We start from the raw sequence: 12,251 nt of genomic DNA, 5'->3' as shown, positions 1-12,251 counted from the left end.
CGATGACGTTAGAAATAAATTTACCATTTGTAAGATTTTATGTCATAAACCTTTGATTTGGGGAAATATTCTCAGGTTATCAATGAGTGAATTCCAAATTTACCTTGAACTATTTTAAAGCTGATCTCTTTCAAAAAATTAAGGATTACTTGCATTTAAAGTTCAGGAAAGTCATATAAAATAAATAAGGTTTGTTCTTAAAATGTAATTATTATGTCTTATTGTACACTTGTCTCTGCCTTTAACCACATGCATTTCAGTACCCATGAATTTGTTGGCTGATCATAACTGTGCATTATCAGTATTTACAATAGTACCTTTTTACAGCTATCATGTCCATGACCTGTGTTTTAAAGAATAATTATGTTTTTTTCATTGAGTTTGCAAAAGGAAACTGCCTGCACATTTAATTTACCACTTACCTATGAACTGTAAATGAATCAGTTAAATCTTACATTTCATTAAGAAGGTGGAAAACATTAAATGGATCTGTTTATCAAATAAAATGGAATATGCATGAAATGCATATTTTTAAAAAATATGTTAAAATTTATTTTCACGACTGCATAAATTTATCTTTGTGTTCCAGAATCGAATGGAAGAAAGCAAAGCACTCTTTAGGACAATTATCACATATCCATGGTTCCAGAATTCTTCAGTCATTCTGTTCTTGAATAAAAAAGATCTCTTAGAGGAGAAAATTATGTACTCCCATTTAGTTGATTATTTCCCAGAGTATGATGGTAAGTATATTGCCATGAGCTCATGCGCCATTTATACTGTGGTAATGACAAAAGGTAATAGCCTTGCCCGTATTTTGCTTAGAGGTTCTTAGGACAAAGATTACCACCCATTCTTCATTACACCCGTTTACTTCTTTACAAATTGTACTTAGTACACCAAATGGTTAGTTTGTAATTGAATGACTTGCTGGTCATGTTTTTTAAAAAATTATTAAAACCAGCAGCTTTTAATACACCATATTTGTCTTGCGGGATTTCTTGATTACTAGGATTTTGGTTTATACCTCCATTAATTCTGGATAGGATGGCAATACCTTTCATGTGAAATTATTTATTCTAGATTAATAACATCATATTATCAATGGGCCTTATTCTGTCCTTGTTCATAAGTTGTGGCGAGGGTTTGAATTGAAGTATAAAGCTGAAATTACATAAAAATACATTTCTCATTTTTATACAGTGTCTCACATACTCTTTTTTATTTTTTGGTTTGTTTTTGTTTGGTTTTGTTGGTTTTTTGTTTAAGGCTGGATATCTGAACAGAAGTGTCATAAATTCTCTGTGGCTGTCAGAGATACCAGTGTCACTCCTCCCTCCCTTTCATTATACCATTTCTTTTTTGTTTCCTTTATTTTAATTTTATGTTACTTATGTGAAGTTTAATGTGCTTCTCCCAGAAAACATTACGTGGAACACACAGCTTTTTCTAAGCAAGCTGTACTTTCAGAAAGTTCTCCTGAGGTGAAAAGTTAGGTATTCTAAGGTAACTGAGTGGAGGCTTTGGTAGCAGAGAAAAAAACCCAAATTCATACAATAACATCTCTTTTGTCTCACCAGAGAGTGAAAAGCAGATTCAAAAGCTACAAACAAAGATTAAATCTCTCATTTGCAAAACTGGAGAGTGATAAAAGGAAAAAGTTAAAGGTTTTTCCTGTTTGAGAGGAAAGGTCATGTTCACAGTGAACAGCCTGCAGGATCAGACCATACTTATTTATGAGTCAGTATAAGCTTAGCTTGATAGTACTATACAGAAGAGAACTGTCAGTTGAATAGAAAATGTTTCTTGTCCTTTCAAGTTACAAGTGTGACAGGTGCCCTAGATGACATCCTGCAGGTGGGAAGGTTCTATGGGCCCTTCTGTTATCATCACTCAAGTGGAAATACACCTGTGTTAAATGCTTGTCCAGAAAAAAACAGACAAAATTCACACCAAATAGTTGAGGTTAGAAGGGACCTCTGGAGATCATCTGGCCCAACCTCCCTGCTTAAACAAGGTCACCTCGTGCCTATTGCCCAGGACCATGTCCAGATGGTTTTTTAATATCTCCAAGGAGGGAGACTACACAACCTCTCTGGGCAACCTGTTCCAGTGTTCAGTCACCCTCACAGTAAAAAAGGGTTTCCTGATGTTCAGATGTCCTGTGCTTCAGCTTGTTCACATTGCCTCTTGTCCTGTCACTGGGCACCATCGACAAGATCCTGGCCCATCTTCTTTATACCTTTCCTCCAGGTATTTCTACACATTGATGAGAACCCTGCTTGAGCCTTCTCTTCTCTAGGCTAAACAGTGCCAAATTTCTCAGCCTTTCCTCCAGTCCCTCAATCTTCTTTTTGGCCCTTTGCTGGACTGTCTCCAGTATATCCATGTCTCTCTTGTACTGGGGAGCCCAGAGATGGAGACAAGACTCCAGGTGTGGCCTCACCAGCGCTGAAGAGAGGGTAAGGATCACCTCCCTTGACCTGCTGGGACCACTCTTCCTAATTCAGCCCAGGATACCATTAGCCTTTGCAACAAGAGCACATTGCTGGCTTATGTTCAACTTGGTGTCCACCAGGACCCTCAGGTCCTCTTCTGCAAAGCTACTTTCCATCCTGGTGGCCCCCAGCATATATTGGTGCCTAGGCTTGTTCTTCCTCAGGTGCAGGACTTGGTACTTCCCCTTGCTGAACTGCATGAGGTTCCTGTCGGCTCATTTTTCCAGCCTGTTGAGGTGCCTCCAGCATATCAGCCACTCCTCCCAGTTTTGTGTCATCAGCAAACTTGCCAATGGTACACTCTGCTCCCTCATCCAGATCATTAATGAAGATGTTGAACAGGACTGGACCCAATACTGACCCTGGGGTATGCCACTATTTACTGACCTCCAACTAGACTTTGTGCCACTGATCACCACCCTCTGATCTGAGCCATTCAGCCAGTTTTCAATCCCCCTCACTGTTTGCTCATCCAGCGCATACTTCAGCAGCTTGCCTATGAAGATCTTATGGGAAATCTAGGTAGATGATATCCACTGCTCTCCCCTCATCTACTAAGCCAGTCATTTCATCATAGAAGGTTAGTATGTTTACAATCAGTCAGCTCAGAGAAACCCTCTCTTCTCCTTTGCTATGTGTAAGGGAAACAAAAGAAGGTTGTGGACCAGTAGGGCCATAATGAGTAGGCCAGACTTGAAAGTCTTTAAGCATCTGACTCTTAATTCCGCAGATCTTGCTGGACTTAACCCCTTAGACAAGGTTATGGTTTGATTTGATTTCTTCTGGTGGAAAGATGAGGTGGATTACACAGTCTCTGGCTTGCATGGATCACTGTGTGGTCCCCTCTGCTGTTCCAGCACCCTGTTTGGAGATGTTGAAGATGGACAGATTTGGAGAACTCATCAGAATTAGGTATTTTTCAGCTGGATCACTTCTCCCATGAAGTTTCCTGTGTGGTAACACAATGGAGAAAGTGTCACAGGAATGAGAAATGCTAACCAGGATGGCAAATTGGACTGATTAAACTAAGCAGTTGTACTGCACAGTATGTCATAACAACATTGGATGAGAGACTGAGACATGGTCAAGGGTCAGAGTATCACATGAAGGTATGCATTCACAGCTAATACAAAAAGACTGACTCACAGACTGGACTAAAAACTTGTGGGTCAAGATAAAGGCAGTTTAATGAAGCAATAGCAAAAGTCATGCACGCAGAAGCAAAGGAAAACAAAAGTTGTTATTCTCTACTTCTCATCAGCAGGCGATGTTCAGCCACTTCCCAGGAAGCAGGGCTTCAGTGCATGTAGCAGTTGCTCCAGAAGACAAACTTTGTAAATAACGAATGCCTCCCCTTCCTCCTCCTTTCTCCTAGCTTTTATATCTGAGCAGACATCATATGGTATGGAATATCCTTTTGGTCTGTTTGGGTCAGCTGTCCTGGTTCTGTCCCCTCCCAAGATCTTGCCCACCTCCAGCCTACTGGTGAGGAGGGGGGAATGCTGGAGAGACAGCCTTGATTGCTGCACGATCACTGCTCAGTAGTAGCCAAAACACTGGTGTATCACCACCACCTTTCTAGCTACCAATACAAACCACAGCACTATGAGGGCTGTTATGGGGCTCAGCCAGACCCAATACACTTGGGAAGGAAAGAAGAGAAAAATGTCTATCCACAGGAGCACACTCCCCTCCAGAGTCTTCAAAGAAAAATTATTACACTCACTAAGCTAATGTAGCCAAGCCAGATTGTAGTATTTTTTATATAGGACTTGACTAACATATTGAGAGATCCTTTGAAGACTGCTAAATAGGGAGCAATGGACAAGAAACCTATTTATTTGTATTATAATTATTTTCCAAGATTATTTAGATCATAACCACTTAGCATTGTAAATCTAACATAGGCTCATTCCCGTTTTTCTAAATTCCTGATGTGGCAAAGTTTCTTTTTAACCTCACTTTTCTGTGCTTGAACTCCAGTCAAAAAAAATTTTAAATTACATATTAATCAGCAGACATTTTAGGTAAGCAAAATTTGTATACAGGCTTTGAATAGTGCAGTAGATTTTGAGAGGGACAACCCTGCCTGTGTCTACCTATTGTAAAACTAACAAAATTCTAGGAAGTTGATTAAAACAATAAATGGCTTATTTTGAAGAAATCATTGTCTTTGAAAGTCTTGGAGTCTCCTTTAAAAATATTTAAACTCATTAAGAGTAAAAAAGAATTGTAGTGAAATTTATTGTTGCTGCGGTTTCTATAAAATGTGTGCTGAAGCTAAAGGATAGAATCTGTTGAGAAACTTTTTTAAAATTTTTGAACAGTCCTCTCTGTCCTACCTCAGAGAACTTATCTGTTTACATGTTCTTCTGTACATCTCAGCAAATGTGTAGTTTGTGTATGTGTCTATACATATATACACATATATATTCATGTGCATACACCAAGATATTGTTGCAGAATCATGTTCTCCTTCCACAAGGTTTTGCAACCAATAGATATCAGAAAGCATATGATTTCTCTTCTGTGCTTCCTTTGCTATCTAATTTTTGCAGTTATCCAAATTAGAAATGTTTGCAATTGTATTTAAGTATTAAAACTAAGTTTTATTGTGCAGTTACTGAAAGTTATGTGGGCACACACTAACCCCCTAAGTACAGATTTCATAACCACTGAAGGACAGAACTATTTAACAGCTGATCACTGGTATTTATATTTTCATGTAACAAGACCAGGACTAACGAGGAGATAGGAGGAGGAGGCACAGCAAACATACATGTTCTGTAGAAACCCACATTGAAGAAAAAGGAGGGCATGGGAATAATGGCCTATGAAAACTGCATTGGTACAGAATAGCAGTATAGGAAAATAATAGCTTGTGGCTCATGTTTCTGCTTCTTTGCTGCTTTTTTGGCTGTAAACATGAACAAATCCTCACTGTTCTAAACTGGAAATCATTATTTTGCCTTCTGTCTTGTGTAAAGCAAAACATTTATATATAGCCTTTGTGGTGTTCTGAAAATTACAAACTTAATTTAGACTTAATAGGACTATACATATATTATAAATTAGAAATTTAAATATATAATTTAGATAAATGATTTGTTAGAACATTAACTTTTTGCAATTTAACAGCTTCAGCTAGCAAGCATTTATATTTTATTATCACTAAAGTAAATTAAATTCTATTGGAGACAGTGTCAGTCTAGGATGTAACTTGATTTTGCTACATTTTAAAAGAACGTACTTATTAATCAGTGACCTAGATGAAGGGATAGGATGTACCCTCAGCAAGTTTGCGGATGATACAAAACTGGGAGGAGTAGCTAATACACCAGAAGGCTGTGCTGCCATTCAGTGAGACCTGGACAGACTAGAGAGTTGGGCAGAGAGGAACCTAGTGAAGTTCAATAAAGGCAAATATAAGGTCCTGCACCTAGGGAGGAACAACCCCCTGCACCAGTACAGGCTGGGGCTGACCTGCTGGAAGGCAGCTCTGTGGAGAAAGACCTGGGAGTTCTGGTGGACAGGCAAGTTGACCATGAGCCAGCAGTGTGCCCTCGTGGCCAAGAAGGCCAATGGGATCCTGGGGTACATTAGGAGGAGCGTGGCCAGTAGGACAAAGGAGGTTATCCTCCCCCTCTACTCTGCCCTGGTGAGGCAGCATCTGGAGTTCTGTGCCCAGTTCTGGGCTCCCCAGTTCAAGAGAGACAGGGAACTACTGGACAGGGCCTAGCAGAGGGCTACCAAGATGATGAGGGGACTGGAGCATCTCCCTTATGAGGCAAGGCTGAGAGAGATGGGCCTGTTTAGCCTGGAGAAGACTGAGAGGGGATCTTATCAATGTCTACAAATATCTTCAGGGTGAGTGTCAAGAGGATGGGGCCACACTCCTTTTAGTGGTGCCCAGCAACAGGACAAGGGGCAATGGGCACAAACTGCAACACAGGAAGTTCCATCTGAATACAAGGAAGAACTTCTTTACCTTGAGGGTGACAGACCACTGGAACAGGCTGCCCAGAGAGGTTGTGGAGTCTCCTTCTCTGGAGACATTAAAAACCCACCTGGATGCAACTCTGTGCAACCTGCTCTAGGCGAACCTGCTTTAGCAGGGGGATTGAACTAGATGATCTGCAGAGGTCCCTTCCAACCCTGACCTTTCTGTGATTCTGTACTTAAGTATACTTTAAATATAGTAGATACAGACTGAAAATGGGCCAATTCTATTATTTTTAAAAATATTTATTAGTATAAAGCAACTATTTCTTCTGTTGTTCATTTTGTGTGGTTATAGGTTATCAATTTCACTTCTCCATTTTAAACGTCTTATGGAAGAAAGAGGATAGTCAGCAGGAAAAGAAAAGCTTCTACATGATCAACTTCTGGAATTTCCTTCCATTTTTATTTTTTAATGATTCCTACTGGGAAAAGACAGTGTATGGTAGTATTTATTATTAAAAATTTCCCCTTCTCTTATACGAGGATCACAGACTGAGTCTTTCTTCTGTTTTCTGCTTCTAAGGTTCCCCTCTTAAAGAAGCTCAAATATTTAATTGACTTTAGGAAAAACTGACTTTTTCCTTCTTAATTATCAGGACCACAACGGGATGCACAAGCAGCACGAGAGTTCATCTTGAAAATGTTTGTAGACCTGAATCCAGACAGTGACAAAATTATCTACTCCCACTTCACATGTGCTACAGACACAGAGAATATACGCTTCGTCTTTGCTGCTGTCAAGGACACAATCCTACAGTTAAATCTGAAGGAGTACAACCTGGTCTAACTGTGCTTAGGAGGCCCTCCAAGACCATCTCTGGGTGATTGAAGATACACAAGAGGGACTGTATTATCTGTGAAAACAAATTGCATAATACTAATTTATTGCCAGCCTGGACTCTGTTGAATGTCCACAGAGTTTTTATTTAATATTATGATTTTATTTAAACTGTATGGAGGAAAAACAAAAGATGTATTCACAGTACATTTCCTTATTTTTTAGGCAAAACCTTGTGACTCAATGTGTTTTAAATTCTCAGTCGTACACTCACAACGGATAACAGTTTTTTGCTACTGAAGCAAAATCAAACTGGTTTCCTCTTTCCCTGACCCTTTCTCTCTCCCTCCTTCCTCCCCTCCTTATGTTTTTAAAGGTACAGTGGCCATTTTCCCAGTTGCATTCCTTGGTAAAATATTTTCTGAGCGATTTGGTCAGGAAAAATGCTATCATCAGAACTGAAGTTATCAGTCATTCAAATTTTACAGAATGTACTTTCTCTGAAGGATCAAAAGTATTGATAGTGTGAGTTTTAAATTCTTTACATGAGTGTTTTCATTCTGTCTTTACTTTTGAGGCTAGAATATTGGGATTGCAATATAGTATATATTTAGAGTTTAACCATACTTTCACAGTTCAGATAGATGCATAGTAGGCAGTAATGAAATAATTAAAGACACAAACCTGGGATGTTCATGGAATATCACAGAATCTCTTTTTAATTGCCATGTGCCATTATTTTCTCTTTTCTTTATTCACAAATGCCAAACAGAAATGTCATGGACACTACATTTTCCCCAGTGGCTACAGCCTGAAACAGCCTGGAAGCTTTTTTTATCCAGTTTCATGCATTTTTTCTTAAGTTAGAGCTTTTTTAAAGTGTGCTTTTCCACAGTAGAAAAAATATTTTTGCTATGTAAAATCTTGCCAAATCTGGCTTTTTATAAAACCAGTACTTTTGAAACATAAGATACAGATTGAAATACCAGATTGGGAACTGACCTGACTGAGCCAACTGCCAAATGATAAACCACCATAATTTCAGCTCATATGTTCCCTTTGTTAGAAAATGTTCAAATTTTTAATGCCAAAACCAACAATGTGAGTGAATATGCTACTAGGTATACATGTATAGAAGACAGTTTAACTGTCTCCTTATGTCAGAGATGGCATGACATTGCATACAATGTTTTCTATAATAATATCAAAGCACCTTTGTACAGCATGAAATTATTGATGAATGATCACATTCAGGAACCTTTCTTGATAAGGTTGCCTCTTAACTGATTCACAGACATTTGATAGGCTTCATACAAAATAGCCTCTCTTGATGTTCTTTAGAAAGATTTATTAATGTAAATAAAACAATGAGAAAATCACTCTTGACATTTAAACATGCAAATTTTTAATAACAAAAATGTAGCACACATTGATGAGCAGCTTAGGTTGAAAGGTGTTTTTTTGACTAGGTGCATGATTGCTAGCAAGCTACAGAGAGCTCAGAGGTCAAATGTAATTGGATTGATTATCTACAATGCCAAGTAGCACTAGACTGCACTTAGCACAGAAATTGTGCCTCAGCAGCAGAGGAGAGGTGGGAAAAGAATGACTTATTAGTTGACTAACAAAGTTAACAATAAATACTAATGAGATGGTTTTATCCTTAACCCTCCCAACTCCAAAACAACAATAATAAGAACAGTTGCTATTTTTTGTTCCCTCATAAAACACCTTATAATTGAAAACTGACTGTAGGTATAGTGCAATTATGAATGCTATAATCATTGTACATACATGTCTATATATATATGGCAGCACCCACACTGGCTTTGCAATCATTAATTTTTGGCAAATTGAATGTGCTGTTTTGATATATATCTATGTAATTGTATTCAATGTCTTACAGCTAATTCACATTTTAAATAATGTTATTTTATTTACTTTTTTAAGAGAAGAATGTAAATTTTGTCAGTTTATTTCTGACTAGGGATTTTTTTGTTTTTATTTAAAAAGCAAAAAAAGCTTATTATAGTACAGAGTGGTACTAGCATCATGCTGTATAAAATCATTTGTACATTCCTGAGTAAATCAGAGACACGCAGAGGACATTCACAAAGTAATGCTTAAATCTTGTCAGGGTTTTATACAGATGTAGAAACCATTTTTGTTGGAAGAATTTATGCCATTATATCTAGGATTGGAACATAAGCTCTTAAATATGAATTTGTATTTGGCAGATTCAACTTCAGATAATTTTAACTTTATTAGAACAGTGAATTTAGAGACATTTCAAACTATTGAACATAAGTACTAATGGGTATATGCTATTTCCCTAAAAATATCATGAAAAAATACAGAACATCAGATCAGTTATATTATTTCAGAAATTACAGAAACCTTAGATCTAACAACAAAAAAGTTGCTAGTGCATGATAATATTCCTTCTTTTAACCTGGGAATACATTGACCACCTTGGATTTAGTGATATAAATAGAACTGTAGCAAAAAAAAAAAAAAGAAAAAAAAAAGAAAAAAAAAAGCCAGCGGTGTCTAACGAAGGTTTGGGGTTTGGTTTGGTTTGTTATGGGATATTGGGGGGAGGAATGGGGTTTTAAATTTTGTATAAAAACAAAACAAAAGTTTACTCATGCTTTATAGATATATTGTGATTGCAAAATTCAAGAGTGTGTGCTTCTGGTATATTTTGAGTTGAACCTGTGTCAATGTTTGGATCATTTGAGCATATTCTGAAAAAATATATATTCAGCATGCTAATGCAAGCCTTACATGAGTCACCTAACACAGCATTGCAGTGTGACAGTGTTTACAAAAACATTTCCTTTTTAAATTACATAGCTGTTCCCACTTGCAATATATTCCATTGCTGTTGCTGTTTTAATTGGTGATTTCCACTATGCATTATAGTACTTGAGTCCAGAAGTATGTCCCTCTAACATGAAGCTGAAGGCAAAAACAAGACAGAAACCCTTTTAACTTTGCCAAAATTATGTGATTTCATTGAATGTCATAAATGGGAGAGGAGGGAAGGAAAACATTGGGAACCTGTGTATTCTAGGTGTTAACTAGTACAAGAAAGCTGTAATATGTGTTTTACAGAAACCTTAAACTAGCTTTTTTCACTAACTGGCACTGTCCTGACATATATAGCTTGATGAAGCTATAAGGGCAGCTTACTTTTTATAATTCAGATTTTTGCTTTTCAATGTGTATGAACTGTAATTTTTAATCATAATGCCACATGATTGTGAAACACTTTTTTTAGTTTGAAAGTGGAGAACAGACTTTATGCTGGTTGTCAGTCAGAACTGACGGCATGATTTGCAAAAACTTTAAAAGGGGGTAAAAGGACTGCATATGAAGACATTGCTGGACTGCAAGCTTTTGGTTGTAAGATGAAAAAGACTTTCAGATTACTCAACCTAGTGCTCCTTCTTATGCAGTCTTCGCAAAATAATGAAATAATAGGAGAAAACAAAGACATGTTAAACCACATGGGAAAAAAAAAGCCCAAATAATTTATTATATGTGCTGCTGTTCTTGGAGCTCTGTGCATGGTTATCCTGAATTACATTAGTAAACTAATGAAGTGTGCACAGTATTTTAATAAGGCCTTCAAATTACCTACCTCTAATTAAGAAACCAATAAAGTGAATACGTTTTGGAGAGACTGTCACAAGTTATGAAATTAAAATGGCTTGTTGTAGATATTTAATGTCTATTTTAGATATCCACACTTTTGTAGATACAGTCCCTCTTTGGACATAAACAACTAAGGTCATATGTCCCTGTCCAATTTGTTAGTTTAGTAGAGATCTTGAAAAACAATGTGTTTTGGTTTGATAAGAACCACTGATATCTCTTTTTTTTTTATTTCTGGTTTTTTCCCATAATATTTTGAGTGTATCAATCATAACAAGCATTTCCATGTAATCAGTAATCCATTGAGGGTCATTATCTAGTTAGAGGGATTTTACTGTAACTTTCACTCAAGCTTTTTCAGAGTAGCCATGCTGCAGGAAAAAAAGAATAGGAGAATTGTTTGGGCAAAGCTGATGTTGAAGATAGTATCAAAAATGCAAGAGAATTCAACCAGATCAATCTTATTCTAAAGCTGTTTTTGTGGCTGGTTGGGTTTTTTTTCTCTCAAAAGATGGTCTAAGCTGAAGTCTATTGCTGGATTCCTTATTTATCATGCTGCAGGAAATCCTTACTTGACCGATATATTGGGGGGGGGGGGGGTCAGATACATTTTTTAATTTGCAGTGTTTAAAAAAATAAAGATCATATTTGCTATTCTTAAAGTGTTATTTAAATGCATGTATTGTCTATTGTTTGGGGGAAAAAAATAGGTTGTGCTTTTTTGTTGAAAAAGCTAATGCATAAATAATGCTCCTCAAAAAACTTGCTGGGTTAAAAAATCAGTATTTTTGGCCATAAATTTGTACTATAGTATCTTCATTCCTTGACATTTAACTTTTCTGAAATATATTTGAGCTTCTAGTTCTCCCAAAATGTTTCTTATGATAAATATTGTATAGATGTATTATTCCAGTGATTACTTTTTAAATTATACATGCTCTGTCCTCATTGTCCATATATTAACATTTCCTGAATATCTTTATTATAGCCAGAAAGTTCAAAACATTTAAAGTTCAGTACAGTGAATACAGTTATTTTACATTATTACTAAAGATTTTTTGGCTTGTGTAGAACATAAACTCAGAAGTATGGGGGAAAAGAAATAATTATGTCTTTATTAACAGAAAACTTTCAGAATTTGTAGGCTGTTTAGTGAATTTCTTAAGTGTTTTGCATGATTGCAGTAGTACTGGAAAAGCAGACTGTTTCTTTGATCTTTTTGTTTACCTAAGTGACGATAAGAATAACAGAAAGATGCCTACATGTTGCTTTTTGGGATTCTGTCTCATACTTCATACAATCATTGGATCTCG

General features: G+C 36.8%; 1 protein-coding gene across 1 annotated transcript in view; it reads left to right on the top strand.

The window, feature by feature from the left end:
• LOC129734901 (guanine nucleotide-binding protein G(q) subunit alpha-like) overlaps positions 1-11,887 on the top strand; it is a 135,015-nt gene extending 123,128 nt beyond the window's left edge. The window contains exons 6-7 of the mRNA XM_055700271.1: positions 590-743; positions 7,097-11,887. Coding sequence (XP_055556246.1) covers positions 590-743; positions 7,097-7,287 — 345 coding nt within the window. The 3' untranslated portion in view covers positions 7,288-11,887. The remainder of the gene's footprint in view (positions 1-589; positions 744-7,096) is intronic.
• The last annotated feature ends 364 nt before the right edge of the window (positions 11,888-12,251 follow it).

This window comes from Falco cherrug, assembly GCF_023634085.1.
Source record: "Falco cherrug isolate bFalChe1 chromosome W unlocalized genomic scaffold, bFalChe1.pri SUPER_W_unloc_1, whole genome shotgun sequence".
Taxonomy (NCBI): domain Eukaryota; kingdom Metazoa; phylum Chordata; class Aves; order Falconiformes; family Falconidae; genus Falco; species Falco cherrug.
The sequence above is the reverse complement of the archived record's forward strand: the minus strand, read 5'-3'. Positions and strand labels throughout refer to the sequence as shown.